The following is a 24,269-nucleotide window of genomic DNA, read 5'->3' on the forward strand; positions in this document are numbered from 1 at the left end:
AGGTGAACTAGTTGCTTTATCGTTAATTACTAACACGATGGGCATCTTGTTTTTTGCGAACCATACAATCTCGTAACAGTGACGTTGTTTGTTTACTACGTAACAAATGATTTGGAAACAATAACGTGTGTTTAACGAAAAGTGTTTCGATGTGAAAAACATATAGCCATTTTTGATGTGTTCAAAGTTATGACATTCACGAGAAACGAAGTTCATGGAAGAAGGCAAAGGTAACGCTTTAAACTTTTTTAACGTTTCCTAGGCCAGGTGTCCTCCCTTCGACAAAAAAGCGACTGCCGCAGATGGTCTATGTGGACTTTCATTGTTGGAGCACGCGAGCACCTGGTCACTCAGCCAGCAGCAAGTAAGAAAAACGACAACGAAAAATCTCGAACGTTACCTACTGCATTTACAGCCGTCACATCTTTTATACTCATAAAGATTGTTACATATTTCCGTGGGTTGACATTACTATTGTGGGAAAGCTTTCGTAGTTGCTTAGTACTTCCCTGGTTATGGATTATGAAACGCCAGAGAGCAGCAACGGTCAATTGTCTTAATTTTCTTTCTCCTTCGTACCACATTCATAAAACGAAACAACGCGATAGCAGCTGCCAACCTTGTTCTGTAATTAAACCGTGACCATAACAGATTCACGTTGACTAATTGATTGAGCCAATTTTTGCAATCCTATTGAGATACCACTATTCTGGAATAGAAATATGTTGGTATTATTCTACAACGGAAACTATTTTTCCAGCTGCGGAAAATTAAGTTCGTCCATTATACTTAAATGTGTTTACGGGAAGAGCTAGGCTACTAGTTATGGTATTTCACTAGTCCCTTCAGCAAACAAGTTTGTCAAAATGGAAAGCTATTGTTTGCATTTCGGAAGTATCCAATATTTTTGTTAATCCTTTCTTTTGCCTCAATGAATATATTTGAATGAATGTAGAATTTTCTTTGAACACATCAACTAAGCTGACAAGAAAAATCCTCAAATTCAAGTTACTTTATTTGCCTACATATTGGCACCCATGCCGTCCAGAGGAAAAACAAAAACATCTTTTTGTTCGGTGAAAATTTTATTTATAGGGTCTTTATTCCAATCTTTGGGATCCAAAGAAGTATAGAGGCTTCAGACCCTATCTGTTCCTCTCTATTGGCACATACCATTTCAAAGTAAGACCTTCCGCATTTTCCTATTGTTCCCTTTGTTCGCTTTTCTAGGACGGTCGAATTCTTGCGATTCTGCACAGGCATTCAGCAGAAGAATCTTCCATCCGTTAATGTACATCAACGCTGGAGAAAGTACTCAAGTGTCATCTTATTTCATAAAGACGAAGGAAAATTCCGAGTTTGGTTGTACGCATGAGCTGAGTTAATGTTTAGGGTACTTGAACCAGATACAGAGCAACATCTTAAATAGGCATTGCCAGTTTTAACCAATGTATCCAGTGTTAGTGTACACAAAAAAATTCTATGATGACGGAGCAGGATGTTCATCATACTTGCTAATGGCTAGAATACAGGAGACTGGGTAGTGCTCTTTGATTTTCATTCGGTGTTGCTCGGATGCTAGCAGAAATGGTTAAATATCATTAGCGGCAGGTTGACTGCTATCTTAAAGCGTGTTGCAAGTAGCTAAAAATTGTGGTTTAAACATTTTATCAAAATTTGTAGGAGTAAAATTATGGTTGTAATATTTGTAGGTAATAATTTTGTTTCCATGTGGCATAGATCTTTTTGGAATATACACCAAAGATTACTGTGTAAGTTTATTCATCTTCAACCTTCATATGGCACAAAACATTCACGTTAGCCCCTTGCTCTACTCCGCCTCCCGATGTAATTTCACTCTGCATCCTCCCTCAAAATTATAAACCATATACTAGACATACTGCACGTTTACTCCTATATAACTCCTCCGTATGAATTTCTTGTATATATATATTTTAAAAAATCTTTTTATATATTTTTTTTTCAATAACATTTATAAGCCAAAGATGCTATGCGTTAATTTACGAGCAACCGAGATGATAATTTGAAAAAAACTAAATGTTTAGGCATGGGAAACAATATACTAGTTAAATTTTATGACCAAGTAGCATAAAAAATCCAGCAGATAAAGAAGCCAGAAATTATGAAACAAGCTTGTTTTAAAATTATTATAACTAATGTAACTAAACTATTTAAGTATACAACTTATCAACTAATAAATTAATAAATAATAAATAGGTGGTAATTTACTAGCGGTAATACTAACAACTAATATAATTGTTTCAGTCCGCAAACATTTCGAAATAATGCAAGTTGGCAACGGAGAAAGAAGCGGGAAAGCAAGCTGGACGCTGGACGCGTCAATCAGGATAAGGTCTACTTTAATGCTATAGAATTCTTTTGTTAAAACAAGGCTGAATAACACCATACAGTAATTGTAACAGTACATTATTGGATCGTGTCACTCAGTTCTTACTGACGTTATTCTACAACTACATTAAATATCACTGCCATATTTCAGTTTAAAAGTAGAACGTGTTACAAGCGTGTTTACTGATTTATCATCAGGCAAGAACAAATCTTGTCGAATATACAAAACAGTGTTTTTTTAATTCTTTTTCTAGGCCTAAAATGGACCAATTAACACAATTTGATGCAGAAGCAACAACTCCAACCACTATTCGCCGAACCAGAGGAGCACTTGCTGACTTATCTCGACAGTTAGTTGCAGTATCTCTGCTTACAACCCCCAACAACCAAATGCCAAGCTCAATGGATACTCCTGCATCATCCCCTGAAGAAATGGTTATAAAATTAAGGGGCCAAAAAAATCCAGTTACTTGGAGCCCTTTTTCAGTCAATGAAGTTAGAAAACTTTCTCACTACGAGATTACACCCACTAAAGGTGAATTCATGATTAATTGAGCTTAATTTTACTATACTATAATTTGAAAAAAATACAGATTTTACCCCTACACGTGTTATGCTTGGACTTAGAAGTAGTCCCAGAAAAAGGCTTCAGTTGAATGAAACTGGGGAGACAGCTCCTATGTCACCACCTGAAAAAATGAGAAAGGTTATTAGCTTAACATTCAAAGCCTTAAATGATATATTTTTCTCTCAAAACACGTTTTCTTTGATAGTTAGCCAATTATCTGTGTTATTTATGTTATTTTTGTTTCTTCAGACATTGGTACTAAACAGAAAACCAATTAAGTTGGATGATGACCCAGTACCATTTGATATGGCCCTAAAGGGATTATCTCACTCCCAGCTAATCAATGTTATTCATAATATAGCATTGATGAATGAAGAGGTCAAGCAAGTAAGAATTTTTGGTTCTGTTTAAACTCCTGCCCTTTAATTCAAGTCCATCTTATGAACAGAAATTAGAGTCTCTACTCCCAGAACCAGATATTCAGCCTATGTTGGATGAACTGTCCTATTTGAGGAAGAATATATTTAAATCTTTACCTAATTGTCGGCTATCATCGAAAACGGATTCTGCTGCTTACAACAAAGCCGCGGTTCACCTTTCAGCGTTTAAGGTGGTTTATAGCATATTACAAAAACAATTCAGTAAAATTAATTAGAATTTTTGTTAGAAATGCCTTTTAGATGATTGTAAACGATTGGTAGAAAGTAAACAGTGGAAAACTGTTACGGAGTTTACACTGAATGCTTGGATGATTGTACGAGCAACTCCTGTCTGGGATAATGCACAACACAATTCTATTCGCAAACAGTGTTTTAAAGCCCTTGCCACAAACTGTTTGAAAGCTTTGAAAAATCAAGAGCGAGACATAGAATGGAGACACCAATTGAAAGAACGGTTAGTCTACTCTTACCATATTTTTAACGCAAACAAAGTGATGTTTTGTAACATAAAATGTGACAGGCTCGAGCGTCTACAAAGTGACAGTGACGACCTTGAAATGTGCATCGCGTATCTAAAAACATCTGAAGGATGATGCGAATGAAAATGTAATTTTAGAATTTCTGCGTTTCACAAGTTAAGTTTCTTTTAAACACTGCCTCCTTCTTTATACCACTATTTTAGCAGAATAATGACCAGTAAATACATATTCGATGAATTTCACGGAAATGTATTAGACTGCGTTAACATATGAATTCTAATACGACTCTTTCTTTGATTTCGCCCTGCCCCTCTTGATCGGAGGCAATGCCAGGGGAAAGGCGAGGACTATCTTGGTAACTGACATTAATTTGTCTTTCACTAGACGCGCGCCAACTACACGAATCAAAGACTGAACGCTGTAACAGATCCAAAATACATAAATAAGACAAGACCTTAGCCAACTACAATAACAAATGAGAACTTACGAATCCATGTCGAGTTTCAAGCTAGAAATGAAAGATTCGGCGACAATGCTACAGTTACCGATAGCAAGGGCAAGCGCTAACAACAGAAATAACGAATAAATAGTTGGCGAAAACATGTACATTTGTAAAAACTCGAAGAGTTATGGCTTAACCCCATACCTATTATATGACAAATCGTCCTATCTCGATCCATTTTTGTTAGGGTCCTATGAAATGAAAATATTTTTAAAATCATGCTAGTTAAATGTGAAACAAAAACTGACTAACCAGTGTGACTCTGCTCTGGATGAAAATTGTTCTTTTATACTTCTTTTCACACTGTCTGGTATACTAGCTGGTAGACTTTCATCTACAACACCGCGAGAGAGCGTTTTCCTTTTAATTGCTGAAAACTTGATAAGGCCCTCCATATAAATAAGAGCCTTCACCAACCGTAATTTTGCTTCTTCGTCTTGGTTACTGCGTTTCACGCGGACTAACTCATCAGTAATATAAACGGAAAACTGGGTTAAGTTATCGGTAGTCAAAAGGGAATCCGTCTCGCTAATCAACAGTAATTTTGCCAATTCTTCCAAAGCTACCATATCAGACGAAGCAATAATGTTTTCAAGCTGATAGACTTCCAAAGCCTGCATCAAAGTTTCACATTTCATAAGAAGATTAAGTCTAAATGAAATTAATATTCAACTATTAGCTTACTGTAGTTGCATTGGCATTCCTTGGGGGCAGCATAATTTCATAAGAGTCAGAACTTTTTGGGAGAACTAAGTCACTATCTCGAAAGGCTGTGTTAAAGGCAGCATTTTCAAGATTAGCTCTGACTGTTTCAGCTTTCACAGTTAGCCTCTCAGCTTGGTCATACTACACAGAAGAAAAATGAAAGATAATCTAATATATCTGTGATACAGGATTGCCTACCATCCTTTGACCTTTAAGCATTCCAAAGCGATGAACAAATGCTTTTGCCATCTCTGCCTTATACTTCCCATCATTTCCTTCCTCTTTTTCCATCAACATGGGATTTGTTGAAGGGGGATATTGAACGACAGGCGATAACATCACTTTTGCTACCTCAACTAGCTTAACCTAGTTCATGCAAACAAAACTTCTTGCTTTCTTTAATGGAAAAGCACAACATAATGTAATATAGGGTAGGCACTATATCTTACCTTATTTGTTACTTTGTTCCGTAGAGCAATATACAAACTTTGGCTTTCTCTTTGATTTTGCACTTTAGTACTGCCCATGTAACATTGCTGTTCAACTTGGCAAATAGTAACATATTCCTCCTTGTCTAAACTGTCTGAGTAAATTCCTGGTTTTACAGCAGCAAGAGCATCAGTTTTCAAAGGACTCTGGCAGTGTGAAAATTCAACTGTAAAAAAGTGAAATAATGTTCATCATACACAATCACAGGTGTATGTGATAATGAAGCGGCTGAAATTATAAAAATGCAGGAAAGAAACAAATAGTAAATGCACCAACTTCGCACAGGTTCCAGTTTTTTCCCTCGATTCGCCACTTTTATTTCTTCAATAACAAATGACATTGTCATCTAATTACAAGGTAACTAATATTATTTGTTTTTCTTTTGTTTGTGTAATTCCAGCTCCAGTCCACTTGCATACAAGAGCAAAACCACGTGAAAATCGTTAAAAAGCGTCTGCTATCATCATTCATCGTAGATTCTAGGGGCCTGAACCCTCTACGCCCCTGGATCCTAGACCTAGTAAAATTTACAAAATTTAGACTCGTATTCAAACGTTAATGGCGATGTATGGATTTGTTTTGACGTAGGATTTGAATTTCCTAAAATAAATGTAAAAAGCAGCTTTAAAACTAGCACGCCAGTACGCAACAGCGCTAGCGCGACGCAGCGCAAACATTCGGTGCAATTAAAAATGGTTGATTTAATGAAAAGAAAAATGCGACTTTCGAAGAATCAGCATCAATTTTGAGTGTATTCTGTGATTTTCAAAACATTCAATGAGTGTCAGATTTTGCAGATTTTTTAGGGAAAATTCCAACGGTAATCCCCGTATGAAAGCACATCGTTCTGTTTAATTCAAAGACTTAACATTCCAAAAAAAATAAAACCAATATTCGTGATTCTCGTTGAATGCTGAATGTAAATCATGCATAATTAGTTCATTATTTGATATTTTTGGAGGAAAACAACCAATAAGTTGAAAAAAGCGAGAGGAATTACCTTGGGAACTTTGACTCAAAAACTGGCAAAAACGGATGCTAATTGGAATTAGTTGAAAATCACACAAAGTACTAAAAATTGAACGCTGATTCCGCTAAAATTGTTGTTTATTCTAATGGTGACGTGAACCATAACTTGTTTTTCGAAAATGTTTCGGTTTCCCGTTCATAGGTGGCGGAAGAAAACGAACCATCATCACACTGCCCTGAGAGTATAGCATAGCTTTGGTCATGTCGCTTATAAAATGAGTGCCACGTTAATAATCTTGTATTGCCAATTCTTTCTTCCTCACCTCATTGCCATGATCATTGTGGCTAGGATCAAAGTCTACAAAGAAACTGAAATTCATTATTCTCATGTCATGACATGATACATTGTTTTCATAAACAGAAGCAGAACATATTGGCAGCCATGAAGCATTATAGTTGCTTCAAAGAATTTTGTTCCATGTCTGGTGAGTGGTTGACAATGTTGACCATTCTATTGTAAGCTTTTTTCTGTAGGTTAATGTCATAAAACACTTATTTAAGAACTTTGAGTACTGCCTATCCTTATAACAATGGAACACTGATGTTGATTGCATTGCAGAAATAAAAATGAACATGTTTGCAAGATGTATTTTTTGTGAATTGAAACAAAATGTTTATTTATTTCAGAGTTGCTGTTAAGATGTTTACTGTTTCCTTGCGAAAAATGTGCTGATTTGTTACAGTATTCTAAAAATAATCATGTAATTGATGGCTGCCATGAAGGTGACTGAGGTTTTTAAAGTAAAGCTTTTGAGTAAAAGCTAGATGTTGTGAAAAACTGATAAATGTTTTATGCTGGAAATTTTTGAAAAGTAACAAAGAGCTTGCTGAGTTCGTTTTTTGATTGCCCCATGTGTTAACTATTTTAATGATTTTATCCACTGTCTCTTATCAGGGGTTGCTTCTGGTTCTCAAAGCCAGGACACTGCTTTTTTCGACGCGTCGAGTAGGATAAGTCCTCATCATCCCGCACAAATCTATAAAGTGGTTGTACCACTACCAATGACTTTGAAAGAGCACAATTAGGTATCTAAACTCATCTTCGGAGAAATGGACTTGTAAGTAAACATGAAGCATTTTTCCTACTTTTTTGCCAACCATATCTAATCTCCATAACAATTTTCTGTTCAATAGGAAAGAATTTTGATTGCACTGGGAATACATCTATCACAATGCAACATTCTATTGGAGCTACTTTTATTATTATTATTCATTATTATTATTATCTATTATTATATTATTATTTTTCTCCTAATAGATGGCGTCTGGATTTCGAAAATGTCTGCGCTCGAGTCTTCTGCTTTTCTACATCCGCATCATTTGGTATTGTATCATTAATTAAAATTTTAATGTGTGTAATAGATTAACACTACTGGAGGAAGGAACAGCTTCGGGATTGAGAGTCCTAAAAATATACAACAATGAGCCTACATTTAAGTTGTAGCACAAAATTTGTGCAACCACGATTCTGCCCTAACACCAGTGCAGTTTGGAGTGCTTGACAGGTGAATGCTGCACTAACATTCCATAACAATTATCAATTATCTGCTATATTTACATAACTTTTTTTTGTTACAGGGAATGAGTGTTATTGATGTAAAAGATGCAAAATGTTGAATGTTCAAAAGACCTGACAGAGTGTAGGACATTTTGGTTACACAGATTTGAAACTAGTTTTCTCATGTTGGTTATTTCAAGCCTGAAATAGCTGTGCAGTAAACGATTTGCGAGGCATGCGCCTATTTCCTTTTTGATGACAAGATGAAAAGAACATATTGAGTGAACTTAAGGAACCCAAAGATCCTTACAGCTCATGTATCCATGTTTCCAAAGTTCTGCAGTCCTCTGATCAGAAACATAAATTTTTCGTCTTGTTTTTCAGGTTGCTATTGCAGAATCACATTAAGGTAAATTTAAAAAGAAGATGAAATGTAGACATACTCGGAAAGAAATGTTGAGTTTTGCTTCAACGATGGATTTCCTTTCCTTCAGTATTCAAAGGTGCTAATCGGTTACAGTGTTAATTCCGAAATTAGCTCTGGTTCACCAATCGGTATGTTTTACGTGTTATTGCTTGACTAGGGATTGGATTTCGCCATCCAGGCTTAGTAGAAGCTGTGCGTTTTGGCTTCTAAATGATGCACCGAGAATTCTCCGTCTACACTGGAAATTTTCCACCTGGTAATGCTTTTTCACGCATTTTGTTTAGCCTTCTTGTTTTAATCATTCATCCGTCATACTAGGCGAAACACTGCTAAAAGAACGGCAGATACCTTTGGACAATGGTTACGTCAAATGCGATAAATGCATTCGTCTACTCAACATAGGTCAGCTGTGCCTGCCTGATCGATTGCAATCAAGAACTATCATTAGTCAAAATTGTTAAAAGGTGAGACCGAATGGTGTGTTTCTATTGATATCTCTCTTAAGTTGATACATAAGTAGATCTTTCTGGAATTCGTGATTAAACCTGAGAGGTTTGACAAAAACAAACAAACAAAAGAACTGGATCCAACTAACAGTTGTCGTGTCTAAAACCGGGTTCAGAGGATCTGCCATGAATATATCCCAAACGATTACCTGTGGTACCCTAGCAGGCCTTGAATGGCGAACGAGCGTCTAATAGTTTTGAATGTTGCAACTTACCCCACTTTAAGCGCAATTCCAAAATACCCGCTGCCAAGGGATTTGTATCTAACACTCTTTGTTTTCGACTGATGCCTACACAGAATTCTTTTTCCGCACAATGAGCGGACGTGAGGCTTTGGTGAATACTGCCGTAAGGACTGCCGCTCCATACAACCGTTATCATTGCAACATCTTTTCAAAGGTACGTGCAACGACGATTTGTAAATTCATTTTAAAGGTCTTTCAGTAAGATTAAACTGTAAGAAATTCTACATTCAGTTTGTTTATGGAGCCGAGGGTCTGGACCCACCTACATGAAAGCCAAAGATCGCCCTGTAGTTTTTTAAGAGCTCCAGATCTATCAAAGCAGCGTCTATTAATGTCGATGAAGATCCTTTTGATCACGTAACAAGATGTTGATACAATTATGGAGGACATGCCTTTAAAACGCTTGGGGTCGGCTTCAGAATCTTTTGCCAGACGTTTTATGGGACTCTGCCGGAACAACGAATATGAGTCATGTAAGTCACATGAGTAAGAATTTTTATTCTTAACATGTTTTGTTCTTCTTAATGTAGATTCAGACTATGCTGGAACGAAAAAAAATCCTTATTAGGAAAACAACGAATAAATTATAATGATTGTTGGACGACATGGAATTTCTATAATGAATTTACATTCCCCATACGGTATTTAAAATTTAAAAAATTGAAGTGCATATCTGGGCTCCCTTCTTTTCTGTAGCCCCGTTTCCCCTTGACTCATAATAAGCCCGTAGGGGGTCATGCCCCTACTGTACGGTATATATAAAAATAACATATACCGAGGTTTGGAGGGCTCTGGCCGGAAAGGGGACGTGGGGGGTCCGCTTAGTCCGATGAAGTGTTCATGGAGGGCTACGTGGCTACCCACAAATCCGAATTAAAGGTTAATCGCTCCTGTAAAAATGTTCCATTTCTTCGGCTCTTCTTCCGGCTTCTCTTAGCCAAGCACCGGGTAATCTCCCCGGTGGGTCAACCAAGGCAGTGTCTCCCCCTGCCTTGGTTGGCGGCAATTTTTGAAAGGGTTGTTTTGCCTTTCGAAAGTTGCAAAATCATTTAACTGTGCAGAGTAATGTTAATACAATTTTTTTTATTTAAAAAAAATCAAAACTTATTTACTGATTTCTTACTCTGCCCTTTTTTTTCGCTTGCGCTTGTGTTTGGTGCTTTGCATTCTTCTAAGTTCTGCGCGGCGCAGTTTATCCTAACTATTTGAGGCCTAGCTCCATCCTCGTAGCGCGATTGTTTGTCTGATTGGATTACAGATGATAGCATTTTAATTTCGGCTATACCTGATTGTAGTACACGCACTCCAATCTTTGATCTAGAGATTTTTAAGCCACAGTGCGGAATTAATTTGTTATAAATCAATGTATTGTTCAGAACAGTTTTTAATTTTTCTCATTTGGGAATCGATCCCCAGCCTTTCAGCATGCTCTGCTGATGCTCAACCATTGGGCCATGAGATACATATTGATTTTCCAAATATATCCTCGTATCCAGACGACAGTTTTATAAAGGCAGTTTTTGGAAGCTGGCAAAAATAATTGCTTATCTGTCAAATATCTCATAAGGTATGTAGCTCTGTGGTAGAGTGTCCGGTTACAATGCTGGTAGTCTTGGGTTCGAAACCCATTTAAGTGAAAGGTTAAATGCATATATAAAAAATGTCACATTACTTTGGCTTTTGATCATTTTCATTGAGTGTAAAAGGGATGTCCGTAAGTAACAAAGACAAATGCAAAATAAATTAAATGACTTATGGCTCGATGGTAGAGCATCGCCTCGGTACGCCTTACGTATGAGGTTCGATTCCTCGAAGAGTCTGCATCGATCATAACCAATATAGTGCATATTCACATTCATCAATATTAAATAAAATAGAACAAATGGTCTTAAAGCGAATTAAGTAAAAGGCTTGTAGAAATTTAAGCGCTGTTATGAGACGTATGTCATTGATAATAACGTAACCGGACACACACACAAAAAAAAAGAGCGGAGTAAGAATTCAGTAAATAAGTTTTGATTTTTTTTAAATAAAAAAAATTGTATTAACATTACTCTGCACAGTTAAATGATTTTGCAACTTTCGAAAGGCAAAACAACCCTTTCAAAAATTGCCGCCAACCAAGGCAGGGGGAGACACTGCCTTGGTTGACCCACCGGGGAGATTACCCGGTGCTTGGCTAAGAGAAGCCGGAAGAAGAGCCGAAGAAATGGAACATTTTTACAGGAGCGATTAACCTTTAATTCGGATTTGTGGGTAGCCACGTAGCCCTCCATGAACACTTCATCGGACTAAGCGGACCCCCCACGTCCCCTTTCCGGCCAGAGCCCTCCAAACCTCGGTATATGTTATTTTTATATATACCGTACAGTAGGGGCATGACCCCCTACGGGCTTATTATGAGTCAAGGGGAAACGGGGCTACAGAAAAGAAGGGAGCCCAGATATGCACTTCAATTTTTTAAATTTTAAATACCGTATGGGGAATGTAAATTCATTATAGAAATTCCATGTCGTCCAACAATCATTATAATTTATTCGTTGTTTTCCTAATAAGGATTTTTTTTCGTTCCAGCATAGTCTGAATCTACATTAAGAAGAACAAAACATGTTAAGAATAAAAATTCTTACTCATGTGACTTACATGACTCATATTCGTTGTTCCGGCAGAGTCCCATAAAACGTCTGGCAAAAGATTCTGAAGCCGACCCCAAGCGTTTTAAAGGCATGTCCTCCATAATTGTATCAACATCTTGTTACGTGATCAAAAGGATCTTCATCGACATTAATAGACGCTGCTTTGATAGATCTGGAGCTCTTAAAAAACTACAGGGCGATCTTTGGCTTTCATGTAGGTGGGTCCAGACCCTCGGCTCCATAAACAAACTGAATGTAGAATTTCTTACAGTTTAATCTTACTGAAAGACCTTTAAAATGAATTTACAAATCGTCGTTGCACGTACCTTTGAAAAGATGTTGCAATGATAACGGTTGTATGGAGCGGCAGTCCTTACGGCAGTATTCACCAAAGCCTCACGTCCGCTCATTGTGCGGAAAAAGAATTCTGTGTAGGCATCAGTCGAAAACAAAGAGTGTTAGATACAAATCCCTTGGCAGCGGGTATTTTGGAATTGCGCTTAAAGTGGGGTAAGTTGCAACATTCAAAACTATTAGACGCTCGTTCGCCATTCAAGGCCTGCTAGGGTACCACAGGTAATCGTTTGGGATATATTCATGGCAGATCCTCTGAACCCGGTTTTAGACACGACAACTGTTAGTTGGATCCAGTTCTTTTGTTTGTTTGTTTTTGTCAAACCTCTCAGGTTTAATCACGAATTCCAGAAAGATCTACTTATGTATCAACTTAAGAGAGATATCAATAGAAACACACCATTCGGTCTCACCTTTTAAAAATTTTGACTAATGATAGTTCTTGATTGCAATCGATCAGGCAGGCACAGCTGACCTATGTTGAGTAGACGAATGCATTTATCGCATTTGACGTAACCATTGTCCAAAGGTATCTGCCGTTCTTTTAGCAGTGTTTCGCCTAGTATGACGGATGAATGATTAAAACAAGAAGGCTAAACAAAATGCGTGAAAAAGCATTACCAGGTGGAAAATTTCCAGTGTAGACGGAGAATTCTCGGTGCATCATTTAGAAGCCAAAACGCACAGCTTCTACTAAGCCTGGATGGCGAAATCCAATCCCTAGTCAAGCAATAACACGTAAAACATACCGATTGGTGAACCAGAGCTAATTTCGGAATTAACACTGTAACCGATTAGCACCTTTGAATACTGAAGGAAAGGAAATCCATCGTTGAAGCAAAACTCAACATTTCTTTCCGAGTACGTCTACATTTCATCTTCTTTTTAAATTTACCTTAATGTGATTCTGCAATAGCAACCTGAAAAACAAGACGAAAAATTTATGTTTCTGATCAGAGGACTGCAGAACTTTGGAAACATGGATACATGAGCTGTAAGGATCTTTGGGTTCCTTAAGTTCACTCAATATGTTCTTTTCATCTTGTCATCAAAAAGGAAATAGGCGCATGCCTCGCAAATCGTTTACTGCACAGCTATTTCAGGCTTGAAATAACCAACATGAGAAAACTAGTTTCAAATCTGTGTAACCAAAATGTCCTACACTCTGTCAGGTCTTTTGAACATTCAACATTTTGCATCTTTTACATCAATAACACTCATTCCCTGTAACAAAAAAAAGTTATGTAAATATAGCAGATAATTGATAATTGTTATGGAATGTTAGTGCAGCATTCACCTGTCAAGCACTCCAAACTGCACTGGTGTTAGGGCAGAATCGTGGTTGCACAAATTTTGTGCTACAACTTAAATGTAGGCTCATTGTTGTATATTTTTAGGACTCTCAATCCCGAAGCTGTTCCTTCCTCCAGTAGTGTTAATCTATTACACACATTAAAATTTTAATTAATGATACAATACCAAATGATGCGGATGTAGAAAAGCAGAAGACTCGAGCGCAGACATTTTCGAAATCCAGACGCCATCTATTAGGAGAAAAATAATAATATAATAATAGATAATAATAATAATGAATAATAATAATAAAAGTAGCTCCAATAGAATGTTGCATTGTGATAGATGTATTCCCAGTGCAATCAAAATTCTTTCCTATTGAACAGAAAATTGTTATGGAGATTAGATATGGTTGGCAAAAAAGTAGGAAAAATGCTTCATGTTTACTTACAAGTCCATTTCTCCGAAGATGAGTTTAGATACCTAATTGTGCTCTTTCAAAGTCATTGGTAGTGGTACAACCAGGGTTCTATTTATGCGCGAATGAAACAGTGTATCGCTGTGACTTTATAGATTTGTGCGGGATGATGAGGACTTATCCTACTCGACGCGTCGAAAAAAGCAGTGTCCTGGCTTTGAGAACCAGAAGCAACCCCTGATAAGAGACAGTGGATAAAATCATTAAAATAGTTAACACATGGGGCAATCAAAAAACGAACTCAGCAAGCTCTTTGTTACTTTTCAAAAATTTCCAGCATAAAACATTTATCAGTTTTTCACAACATCTAGCTTTTACTCAAAAGCTTTACTTTAAAAACCTCAGTCACCTTCATGGCAGCCATCAATTACATGATTATTTTTAGAATACTGTAACAAATCAGCACATTTTTCGCAAGGAAACAGTAAACATCTTAACAGCAACTCTGAAATAAATAAACATTTTGTTTCAATTCACAAAAAATACATCTTGCAAACATGTTCATTTTTATTTCTGCAATGCAATCAACATCAGTGTTCCATTGTTATAAGGATAGGCAGTACTCAAAGTTCTTAAATAAGTGTTTTTTGACATTAACCTACAGAAAAAAGCTTACAATAGAATGGTCAACATTGTCAACCACTCACCAGACATGGAACAAAATTCTTTGAAGCAACTATAATGCTTCATGGCTGCCAATATGTTCTGCTTCTGTTTATGAAAACAATGTATCATGTCATGACATGAGAATAATGAATTTCAGTTTCTTTGTAGACTTTGATCCTAGCCACAATGATCATGGCAATGAGGTGAGGAAGAAAGAATTGGCAATACAAGATTATTAACGTGGCACTCATTTTATAAGCGACATGACCAAAGCTATGCTATACTCTCAGGGCAGTGTGATGACCTTTTCTGGTGATACAGCTTTACTTCTCTGGGTGAGACAGCTCTCCAGAGATAAACTCCTCTTTCCACTGTTTCGTAACTAATAGAGAATTGAAATGAGTCGAAAAAAGCAGTGGAAAGTGGAATTACGGTAGAGGTACTACGACTTTTGTACACCATCTCCCCCATTGCCAATCAGTGGCAAAAGTAAAGGAAATCGGAATGGGTGGAATGAAGCTGTGGAAAGTGGAATTCGATTTGGGCTTTTACGTTCTTCTGGCAATTTAGTTTTATCCGCAGGAGGTATTGCGCGTTGACTGGCCATTATTACAGTCGGCCATGTTCTGGTCTCACCTTCCCTGTAAACCATGGTTGGGCTCGATGTAATAGCACACAGGGCAACCCTGCACCCGAGGGCACCTTAAATAACACAACAAACAAACTTTTAAGGTTTCAAATCTGTTTTCAAAAACCAACATGACGGATGATCATATCGTTGCTGTTGGAAGCTTGAACGACTGTGAATTATTGGTAGAAAAATTCTCGCTTTCAGCAAAAACGAATCTTAGTTTTTCAAACTTTGCTCAGATATGGAAAAAGTCTAACTTTGAATTGATATTTTGGTACGTAAAAAGATTGGTTAGATGCATCAAATTCCTTATTTTCATTGTTTTCTCATCATTACAATTTTTATTTATGGATGTATCTAATTGATATTTATAATAGTGGACGGAGTTCTGATGAACTGCCTCAGCTTGCCAGTGAGCTCTTGGTGATAGCAAAAACTATTGTTTTGAATACCAGCCACACATTTGAATCAAGAGTTGGTGGACTCTATCTGATGTATGGATTCTATTTTACCCAACAATCTAGGTATATTATGATAAATTTTTATACTGGGAGTGTGGTAACTTGCCTTTCCTTTTAGATCCAAGATCCGCTTTACATTGTGTGAATTCCAGGAATTGATGCTGTTTGTAATACAATTGAAGGAACGAGACATTCTGGAAGCCCAGTTTATTTTTTATAAACTATTTCTCCACAAAGCCTTTTTCTTTTGTACTTCTAGCACACCAAACAAGGTACCCATCTAATAGAATAATAATTTTCTGTCCCTAGGAGAAAGCTATAATATTTTTTATCAGTATGCCCTGATAAATCCCAAAAGGCAGTTAGAGGAAGAGGTTGACCATGGGAATACATTGAATGATTACGAATGTAGGTTAATTGACTGTGAAGGGTTATCTATGAACAGCCTCCGAGGTGTTGATATGTTGCACACAAAGTATGAAGAAGTTAAAACAAATTTACCAGGTATCACATTTCCATTAATTTTTTGTGAAAAACGATGAACATGTTTTTTGTTGAAAAATGAATTTGCATAAGGTTTTGTAACTGAAAATTCTTCATCTGCTGCCTCAAAAAAAAATTTTCCTAATGAACTCAAGACAACATTAGATTTGCTCAAGTCGGAAATTGTGAAGAGCAAGGAATGTAATATAAAACGTGGGAAATCAATGAGTTGTTCTGAAGTAGAAGAGAATCAAGGTACTGTTCTTAACATACTTTTGTTTCCTTCGGTGTCTCACGATTTTCCCATAATCTGCAGGCGCAGTTCGTAGAAAAATCGTTAGCTCATCATTTCAGTTGCAATGCTCATCACGCCGTCTGCCAGGAAGTGGTAGATCAGGCGAAACTGCTCGGCGAGCATCTTTGTCCCGGTCGCCAAATTCATGAAAGAACATCAAATTCTTGCTATTAGTGTGAATCCTATATATCAACAAATGTTATAGCGTTATGCAGGAAAAAACACATTTAAATCATTCTGATTGGAAGTAAGACCGAGGAATTGCGAGAAAATAAACCATACATACTCAGTTGCAAGGACGACTTAAATCGGAGAAATACCTGATTCTGTATTCCGCCGGCACATAGAACAAAAACAAAAATCATGAAATTTATCGGCCATGGACATCAGTAACCATATTTTCTGTTTAACGCATTTTTCCCATCGCCACTTTGTTCTTCCGGCGGTGTCCACATGTCGTATTTAGAATCATCCGAGCCACCGTAATGCGAGTTCAGGTTGCCGGTTAACTTTGTGGTTTCCGTCCATTGCTATGGAAAGAAATGATACCGAATTATTTGAAATCTGATGAGAACATTTGTACCAAATGTACCTCAGACCCATTTCGTCCATTTTTATTCTTTTTCGTTTTCTGATCACTAAACCAATTTTTTCGCTATCGCCAGGCATTTCGCTTTGACCAGCTTCATTTTTTGGTTTTTCTTCCTTAGGCTCTTGAATTGTTTCCGACATATGTAGTTCAGTGACTACGTCATCTTGCGATTTCAGTGTAACTACATGTGCTGTCAAATCTCCCGCAACAGGGCTACTTTTCTTCTCGTAACTTTTTCCAGAGCTAACTCGGTCTTCACGTTGTTGATGTAGTGGTGCCTCATGTTCAGTTTTTGTTTGACTGACTACTGTGTTTAAAGCCGGTAGTTCTGAGGCACCAATGATAGCAGGGCGTGCGATATCAAGTAAAGTTTTCAATCTCGCTTCTTCCTTCTGAAGTAGAACAAGTTTTTGCTACGAAGAAATGCAATTGAATAATTTGTCAACGATAATTTAAAACCACTTCAGTTCTTACTCGAAGAGCTGCGGCTGACGTTTTATTGCTTAATTCGTAGGTCTGCAGCGCTTCTAGATAGGCGTCCACATCATCCGTATCTATTTTATCTGGCTTGCGTGCCTGTGCAGTCATCTGAGTTAAAGTTTGTTGGGTTTTGAGGACCTCGTTGGCTGCAGCTTTGTACTTAACTGACTATTCATAATAATAATAAGAAAAAAAGTAAATACATAGTGATGTCAGAATTAGTTTGCCGTTGACTTACCAAACTTTCGTATGTCTCAACAACGTCCGACATTTGGCCTTTCATTCTCGCTTGTCTCTTTCTTTCTGCAGCTCCAGTTCGATCAAGAAATGTATCTTCGTCGCTGGAATAATAATCTTCATCGTACTGTCGCTTTCTTCGACGTACCTTGCTCTCTAGGAAATATAAATAAGCTCATATTCCACGCAAATTGAACGCCAAAATTTTTTATACCATGTTTAGCCTGCCGTAGCAACCCGTGACGGTCAAGTATGCGACAGGCTTCTAAGGCACATTGAACTACGGCTTCTTTTTTCTTTCCACCCTTAACTGACGCTTCTGCAATAATAGGTGCTCCAGTAGCCGAGTCAATTGGTAACTCAACACGACAAATGAAATGGGCATAATTTTTTTCTTCAACCTATACATATATAAAGAGGAATTTATAAAGAATTAATAGATTCCTAGAAGTAGTAAAATTACTAGAAGTAGATATATTTATGTAACAAAGCCAAAGAAATAAACTTCAAATTGGCCCTGATGAACGGTAGACATACCTTGTATTCAAGTTCATAGCCTTCTCTTTCAAACCAACCTCGTAGGGTTTTCTTAGGATCCTCCAAGTATATGTTTTCATCAAGTAGAAGATCTTCATTTATAGAAAATGGGTTTTCAGCTAGGGGGTTTTCATCTTCAGCGTCTTCTCCCATCCCCCAGTTAATACCAGTACTTGTGGAGGGTGGCACAGTAGCAGATGAACCAAGAATATTGTCAGTTGTTGACATTTCACAGTCGATTTTTTCAAGTGCCACTTCCCTTTTTAATTTTAGTTCTTTAAGTTCAGTAACACTAAATTCTGAAACAGCTTCCTGATCCTCTTCTGGGCCTTGAAGTATAAATAATCTTGAAGAAACTCCAAATCGGAAAACATGGCCAGTCCGTACACGACAATACACTTTGGCGGGAATCTGTTGTTTATTTAGGAATGTTCCATGAGTACTTCCAAGATCAAACAAAAACCAACCAGTGCCATCTTTCTCACTTCCAGTTTTGTATTGTAAAACAGCATGATACCTGGCCAAAGTTGAATGTTGATTAACTATGCTTCATGCTTAAATGTGTTTTCAGATAACTACCTGGAAATTGATGGATGCTGTAGAACAAAATCACATGCTGGGAGTCGACCAAACACAAGAAATGGCTTTCTTCTACTTTCAATGTCTTCACACTGCAAGATCACACCATCCTTAAGAACTTCAATCATGTATGGCAACTGGCAAACACTAGATGTTGATGGGGCTACGTAGTTCAAGTTCAAGGGTTTTATTTGTGCTAGACATGGTGTATTGTTTTGAGTCTGAATAACTGTTTCTGATGTTTGCAAACAAACGTCCAAGTCTGTTTCACTATCCGTATTCACTTTACTTCTTTCAGAAGATACGGTTTGCTTCGATGAATTTTGGTTTTTATCGTATGCTTGTTCAATATCAGACTTTTTGCGCGAAATATTCAGTCCTGGTCTCTTGCCTACAACAACTGGTTTTTTAAATACAGGGGTATTAGTTGTATTTTTTTCAGTACACTTAAAGACTTCTGCAACATCATCCATTTCGGACGTTGGTGAAGTAATTCCACAATAACAATAACACACAGCTAATGCAACGTCCGAATCTCTAGTAGCAGACTAGCATGAAACGTGAAGCATGGGCCGCCGGTAAATCGCATGCACGTAACGTGTACCGGTATATCGTGGAAAACGATTGTGGAATGGCTCGCCCCGCCCTGAAAAGGCGGAACTAACAGCGTGGAACAAATCGTTTTCGATACAAACAAAATTTCAACCATTAACGGACTATAGGCCCTTGTGCGCGCAAAATTTCAGTATTTACCTCAGCTAAGGTAAAGTGAAATGTATCTAAAGCATACTGGACGAAAAAACTACTATTTATCCACAATCCAGTGAAGGGCAGAAAATCATGTTTTTATTTACCTCTCAAAGTCATTGAGTAATCGATTGAGAATTACACAACGGACTCCAATCATGACAGTACACACTTTAAAGCTTACAAAACGGCAAATTTGAAGAATTCCAACAAGACAGAAGTTGGAATGAAGTGATTAATACGTTTTTCTAGATTCGAAAGGGATATTTTGGTCTTCAAGAAACATCGCGAATGGAATTCTTTGAGGTGCTTAAGTTGACAACATAATCAACTTGTGATCTCGAGGCAAAGGCGTTGAAAATTGAAGAACAAAATCTTGAAAACTAGCAAAGCAACGGAGGATCATTTCGGCTTATAACATAATTTATTTCGTTGGTGAAATTTTTAAATCGGTATACGAAACAGCCCAATTTGGTTTTCTTTGCCAGGATAGCTTTAATTGACACAAAGAAAACGTTTTAAGAATAAAACAATATTGCAGTAAAAAAATTTTGAGATTGAAGGGGGTTACGCTGTCAAACACACTTATGGCGGAACCTCGTTCATATTCATTCAAGGGTAGAAAATATTTTTCAATGCAAAAGGGTGAAAAAAAGGTGAAAAAAAGGAGAAAAAAAAAAGAACAGACTGGGCAACGACGCAGTTGACCGACAGTAAAATAGTATGGCTTTTGTGTTTTACCAATTAGGAGAATAGGATTAACCCAATCCCACCATCAAAACGAAATTAAACTTTCACATTATCACTAGAAGACATTCAACATCGTCTGGACTATCCAATTCGAATTTGAAAAAAGTACGTCAGCTAGGGAGTCAACTTAGAAGAAATTGTCGGCAGAGTTCCGACGAACGTTATGGAACGTCATAAAAAACGAGTAGAAAGAATTAAGCAGTGTTGGGATTAAATATGCGCGATTCATTAAGGGAGGGCCAAGATACAGTTAATGAAATAATAAAACTGGTGGAAAAAAATAGAATAAAACTTTCCGTGGGATCCTCGGCACTCTTTATCGCCGACCTAATTCTTGTCGAATGACTATGGAATATAAGAAAGCTCAAAACAAAATACATTTACAAAATTCGTAATAAGATTACCTTCGATAATTTCCTGTTTCACTCTGTTGATTTCTTTCCGGATTTCCAGTACTAACTCTTGTTTTAGTAGATCGAAATCAACTGCAACGTCGCCATTACCTATGCGACAATTTGACTCTTCTCCAGTAGATCCACTTCGTTTCCTATTTCCTAGCGGTGAGTCACCTCCTCCAGGAACCGATAAGATACTACTTCCATTTATTTTACTGCTTCCGAAATTTTTTTTTTCGGTTAGATCATCCTTGTCCAGAAAATAAACAAAATTTTATCATTAATGGGTGCAAACGATTAAGGTCGATACTAAGTACGAAATGAGAACTACGTATGAAGCATTAGAAAATTGCTGTCCATTTAGTTACTTTATACCTACAGCTAACGAAATTTGGTTCTTCGATCGGATTAACGACGTCCAAATAATGTTAACAACGAACAGCAAAATTCGAACCAATTTAGAAGAAAAGTTTTACCTCTGAAATATGCATATAAAGTTTACCATGTCTCAAGTTATTGTAGCTTTATCTACGAATAATTCAAATATATACGGCTTGCATAGGTATCATTACTGTTACAAAAGATGCCAATAATTGTCTATTGACGCAACTTGACTATTTTATTAGCCTTGTACTATTGTACAGACATGCTTTGGCTATTCATAGAGGTAGCTTTTCTTATGTACTCAGTAACATATATTTCAGTTCGTTAAACCTTAAAAAATAAAATAATCCATCTAGTTTTAAAAGATACCAGCAGAGTTGCTAGTTAGAGAAAATATGTAAATACCAACTGCAAAAGACTTAAGTTGTTCGAACTAATTTGCACACTTAGGCAAACAAAAAATAATAAAATAGATATAATATGTGTATACATATATACGGTGCCAAATAGATGTAAAAGCAAACTCACCGGTTGAGTAACGTCTTTATTTTCAGCCGCAGCACGGCGTCTAGCAAGCGTCTTCGCCATTTCATCCATCATGGAACCTATTCCGCCTATACCCGGACGTTCAGTTTGTCCTCGACCTATGGTACCATATGTACTGCTGCTGCTACTACTGCTACTACTGCTGCTCTCTGCTGACTGCTTTTAATAGAGAAAATGATTAATTAAATAAAATGTAAAAACCAAAAAAAAAAAAAAAACGGTGGAAATTTACAAACCTTGTTGCTTCTTTTCAATTTGGCATTTTTAAGGGCATTTGCCAGAGATCCAGGATCACCATCGTTGCTAAGCGATCTTCCAAGACCTGGTGGAGGAGGTGGTGGAGGCGGCGGCCCGCCCGCACCGATTGGGGATGATCCACCAGTTGGCTGGGCCAGTTGAGCGCTATTCAATATCATTGATGGGACTGGTGGAGCAAGAGGGGGTGCAGGAGGAGGAACGGGGCCTCCCGGCAACACAGGGGCAGGCGGAGGTGGCGGAGGAGGGGCTGGGGGACCGACAGGTAAAGGAGGAGCTAATGGAGCAGAATTATTTCTTTGATGGCCAACAGATTGTGTGTTCATTGGTTGCATTGCAGGGTTACTGGTAGAATGATTCAGTCCTTGCTGTTGTTGTTGTGATAACCGTCTCTCTTGCTGAACCCTATTGAACACAAAGTTGCATATTAGGTTCGTTACTTGTGGATAAAGTGTAACAACAGGTCTAACATGTAAGTATTTTCTTCTTCGAATCCGGATCCGTTGGGTGCTTGATAAATAGCCTGAGGAATTTGCGGAGGTGTGGAACGAGGAATACTGCTGCTCATCGTCTGTTTCGATATAATGATACCTTAGTGCAGTTTACACGTGATCATTTACAATTACAATTACCTCCAAAGCACGAAGCATTGCAATTGCAAATGCATCGGCATCATCTTTGCTGCTAAAATTAAGGCCGTAAACTTGTTTGTTGTCCCGCCACTGATGGAAAGTAGGAGTGGCTTGATTGTACTTCAATCCACGAACCAGTGCGCAATTGATTACGACCTAGTGAAATCAAATTTGTTACAAACATATATAAACAACGTAACATTATTAGAATACTTCGTGGTCTTGGAGCTTTCTTCCGACGACACGGAAAGAATTATTGGTTTGGTGGTGATAAATATGCACCTTCGAAAGGCCTGACGATGAGCCACTTGGAATCCAACGTTTGTTCGTGTCGTCATACACCATAACCGAAGCACGAGCTGAAGCTATGCTTACCTCACTGGAATTAGCAAAAATAATTACTAAAAGTTTAAGAATTCCGGACGCTAGCTCAGACGTTTCCTTGTAGATTGAACATTTTAAAAGCAAGAGAATTTTACAGATGTTATGAAATCACAGTTCTATTCCCTATGAAGTAATAAGTGCATTAACAGTGGGACTTTACTGTGCCTCTATAAAACAATTGCTATGCTCCAGAAGATCCATTAAGGAAACACAGCAGGATAAATGTAAAACCCTCACAATATTCTATACTAGCGTAAACAACAACGATGGAAGAGGGAGTTAAGACGCTGCGCGGAGAATTTAGACTGACATCTTCGGTGAGAAGAATGTGCTATAGCTTGCCCTCGGATGTGCACAACTGGCACGGTTGAGCGCAGAGAGCGCGCGTACGGCGATCAATACAAGCCAGTGCAGATCAATAAAGTGCCCTTATGTCCCCCTTTGCTAATTTCAAAGGAAGTTAGCAAGCTGAATTTATAATAATTTTTGGCACCAACTTTGAAAGAGATTTTGAAAGGAACATTGCATAACGAAGGTCATATAACAATACCTCACATTATTGACACCACATTAAATATGCAAAATCATTTGAAAAATACACAGACACTATATCTCCTATTAATCAAGATGTTAACAGTACTCAAGCAATCAATGAAAAAAAATAATTAAGGAATATTCATGCTAAATTTAAAAGTAAAAAGCTACATGACAGCTATCAAATAGGTTCACATACCTCATTTTCAGTGTTGGTTATCCGATAACATGAATTAGATGAGAAAAAGTATCTGTAAATACAAACAAACTGTAAGATATTTGAATAACTTTTTCAAGAAAAATTTACGATTATTTTAGGAAAACAATAAAGATGCTAATTGTCCATGAACAAATTTAGTTATGGGAAAACAAGGTTGCTGCAGAAACACTTCAGTTGACAAGGCCTTTATACTGCGTTTTTGCACGAAAATGTTAGCGGGGACCCACAGTGGTACAGTTTAACGCCCCAAAAATATCCACATAAGGTTTTCATAAGTAAACGATTGAAATAACTTACTAATAACCACAATGTCGTTTGTCAATATCAAGTACCACTCCCTCAAGCTGTCACTTAAAGCCAACAATGCGCCATGTTAAACTAATGCTACAAACCTGAGGTAGCTCCACTATTTTTTTTTCCTGAGAAATTCAACAGTCACAACATTCACAGACAGTATAGAAACAGGTAAAGACTAAAGAGCAAAAAGTTAGAAAAGGAATCA

The 24,269-nt window shown here is 37.4% G+C and overlaps 5 protein-coding genes across 10 annotated transcripts; 2 read left to right on the forward strand and 3 right to left on the reverse strand.

Moving 5' to 3' along the window:
- Positions 1 to 287: 287 nt before the first annotated feature.
- LOC130699265 (uncharacterized) lies at positions 288 to 4,099 on the forward strand. Of its 3 annotated transcripts, none has more exons than XM_057521604.1 (7): positions 288 to 364; positions 2,625 to 2,905; positions 2,964 to 3,076; positions 3,188 to 3,325; positions 3,387 to 3,548; positions 3,606 to 3,832; positions 3,899 to 4,099. In XM_057521604.1, exons 1-7 carry the CDS (start codon positions 303 to 305, stop codon positions 3,969 to 3,971), a joined length of 1,056 nt encoding a protein of 351 aa, XP_057377587.1. In that variant the 5' UTR covers positions 288 to 302; the 3' UTR covers positions 3,972 to 4,099. The 3 variants fall into 3 exon arrangements, with proteins under 3 accessions (XP_057377587.1, XP_057377578.1, XP_057377603.1); XM_057521595.2 differs by lacking the exon at positions 288 to 364 and adding an exon at positions 2,298 to 2,374; XM_057521620.1 differs by lacking the exon at positions 288 to 364 and adding an exon at positions 2,426 to 2,568.
- On the reverse strand, positions 4,091 to 5,985 carry LOC130699252 (uncharacterized). The gene is made up of 8 exons (XM_057521571.2): positions 5,830 to 5,985; positions 5,514 to 5,719; positions 5,263 to 5,430; positions 5,044 to 5,205; positions 4,612 to 4,973; positions 4,504 to 4,550; positions 4,345 to 4,420; positions 4,091 to 4,275 (listed from the first exon to the last, which is right to left on the reverse strand). Exons 1-8 carry the CDS (start codon positions 5,897 to 5,899, stop codon positions 4,134 to 4,136), a joined length of 1,233 nt encoding a protein of 410 aa, XP_057377554.1. The 5' UTR covers positions 5,900 to 5,985; the 3' UTR covers positions 4,091 to 4,133.
- Positions 5,986 to 15,322: 9,337 nt separating this feature from the next.
- On the forward strand, positions 15,323 to 16,697 carry LOC130699323 (uncharacterized). The gene is made up of 6 exons (XM_057521665.2): positions 15,323 to 15,530; positions 15,634 to 15,780; positions 15,836 to 15,989; positions 16,053 to 16,221; positions 16,294 to 16,455; positions 16,517 to 16,697. Exons 1-6 carry the CDS (start codon positions 15,385 to 15,387, stop codon positions 16,642 to 16,644), a joined length of 906 nt encoding a protein of 301 aa, XP_057377648.1. The 5' UTR covers positions 15,323 to 15,384; the 3' UTR covers positions 16,645 to 16,697.
- Positions 16,698 to 16,803: 106 nt separating this feature from the next.
- Positions 16,804 to 19,450, reverse strand: LOC130699150 (kanadaptin-like). Of its 2 annotated transcripts, none has more exons than XM_057521470.2 (7): positions 18,921 to 19,450; positions 18,342 to 18,858; positions 18,019 to 18,205; positions 17,806 to 17,960; positions 17,562 to 17,735; positions 17,097 to 17,500; positions 16,804 to 17,017 (listed from the first exon to the last, which is right to left on the reverse strand). In XM_057521470.2, exons 1-7 carry the CDS (start codon positions 19,391 to 19,393, stop codon positions 16,882 to 16,884), a joined length of 2,046 nt encoding a protein of 681 aa, XP_057377453.1. In that variant the 5' UTR covers positions 19,394 to 19,450; the 3' UTR covers positions 16,804 to 16,881. The 2 variants fall into 2 exon arrangements, with proteins under 2 accessions (XP_057377453.1, XP_057377447.1); XM_057521464.2 differs by having other exon boundaries at positions 16,804 to 17,025; positions 17,088 to 17,500.
- A 622-nt stretch (positions 19,451 to 20,072) lies between these two features.
- On the reverse strand, positions 20,073 to 24,171 carry LOC130699216 (protein enabled-like). 3 transcript variants are annotated; one of them, XM_059497136.1, is made up of 9 exons: positions 24,065 to 24,171; positions 23,747 to 23,798; positions 22,843 to 23,008; positions 22,630 to 22,785; positions 22,468 to 22,568; positions 21,979 to 22,402; positions 21,725 to 21,901; positions 20,822 to 21,062; positions 20,073 to 20,762 (listed from the first exon to the last, which is right to left on the reverse strand). In XM_059497136.1, the coding sequence occupies exons 2-9, from the start codon at positions 23,749 to 23,751 to the stop codon at positions 20,734 to 20,736; spliced, it is 1,299 nt and encodes a 432-aa protein (XP_059353119.1). In that variant the 5' UTR covers positions 23,752 to 23,798; positions 24,065 to 24,171; the 3' UTR covers positions 20,073 to 20,733. The 3 variants fall into 3 exon arrangements, with proteins under 3 accessions (XP_059353119.1, XP_057377503.1, XP_059353118.1); XM_057521520.2 differs by lacking the exons at positions 23,747 to 23,798; positions 24,065 to 24,171 and adding an exon at positions 23,174 to 23,343; XM_059497135.1 differs by lacking the exons at positions 23,747 to 23,798; positions 24,065 to 24,171 and adding an exon at positions 23,174 to 23,336 and having other exon boundaries at positions 21,725 to 21,898.
- Positions 24,172 to 24,269: the final 98 nt, after the last annotated feature.

The sequence above is a fragment of the Daphnia carinata genome, chromosome 10 (assembly GCF_022539665.2).
Source record: "Daphnia carinata strain CSIRO-1 chromosome 10, CSIRO_AGI_Dcar_HiC_V3, whole genome shotgun sequence".
NCBI lineage: Eukaryota > Metazoa > Arthropoda > Branchiopoda > Diplostraca > Daphniidae > Daphnia > Daphnia carinata.

Excerpts from the sequence above, each read along its gene's own strand:
- LOC130699265 (XM_057521595.2), top strand. The coding sequence starts at position 2,307 with ATGCAAGTTGGCAACGGAGAAAGAAGCGGGAAAGCAAGCTGGACGCTG. Across the intron at positions 2,906-2,963 it reads CGAGATTACACCCACTAAAG|ATTTTACCCCTACACGTGTT; the intron begins GTGAATTCATGA and ends AAAAAAATACAG. Across the intron at positions 3,326-3,386 it reads TGAATGAAGAGGTCAAGCAA|AAATTAGAGTCTCTACTCCC; the intron begins GTAAGAATTTTT and ends TCTTATGAACAG.
- LOC130699252 (XM_057521571.2), bottom strand. The coding sequence starts at position 5,899 with ATGACAATGTCATTTGTTATTGAAGAAATAAAAGTGGCGAATCGAGGG. Across the intron at positions 4,421-4,503 it reads GACGATTTGTCATATAATAG|CGCTTGCCCTTGCTATCGGT; the intron begins GTATGGGGTTAA and ends TTCTGTTGTTAG. Across the intron at positions 4,276-4,344 it reads TTGAAACTCGACATGGATTC|CGTTCAGTCTTTGATTCGTG; the intron begins GTAAGTTCTCAT and ends GATCTGTTACAG.
- LOC130699323 (XM_057521665.2), top strand. The coding sequence starts at position 15,385 with ATGACGGATGATCATATCGTTGCTGTTGGAAGCTTGAACGACTGTGAA. Across the intron at positions 15,781-15,835 it reads TATTTTACCCAACAATCTAG|ATCCAAGATCCGCTTTACAT; the intron begins GTATATTATGAT and ends CTTTCCTTTTAG. Across the intron at positions 15,990-16,052 it reads CTTCTAGCACACCAAACAAG|TATGCCCTGATAAATCCCAA; the intron begins GTACCCATCTAA and ends ATTTTTTATCAG.
- LOC130699150 (XM_057521470.2), bottom strand. The coding sequence starts at position 19,393 with ATGGATGATGTTGCAGAAGTCTTTAAGTGTACTGAAAAAAATACAACT. Across the intron at positions 17,736-17,805 it reads TTGAGACATACGAAAGTTTG|TCAGTTAAGTACAAAGCTGC; the intron begins GTAAGTCAACGG and ends TATTATGAATAG. Across the intron at positions 17,018-17,096 it reads AGAATAAAAATGGACGAAAT|GGAAACCACAAAGTTAACCG; the intron begins GGGTCTGAGGTA and ends ATAGCAATGGAC.
- LOC130699216 (XM_057521520.2), bottom strand. The coding sequence starts at position 23,214 with ATGGATCTTCTGGAGCATAGCAATTGTTTTATAGAGGCACA. Across the intron at positions 22,569-22,629 it reads CAATGCTTCGTGCTTTGGAG|ACGATGAGCAGCAGTATTCC; the intron begins GTAATTGTAATT and ends ATATCGAAACAG. Across the intron at positions 21,063-21,724 it reads ATAAAGACGTTACTCAACCG|GATGATCTAACCGAAAAAAA; the intron begins GTGAGTTTGCTT and ends TTTCTGGACAAG.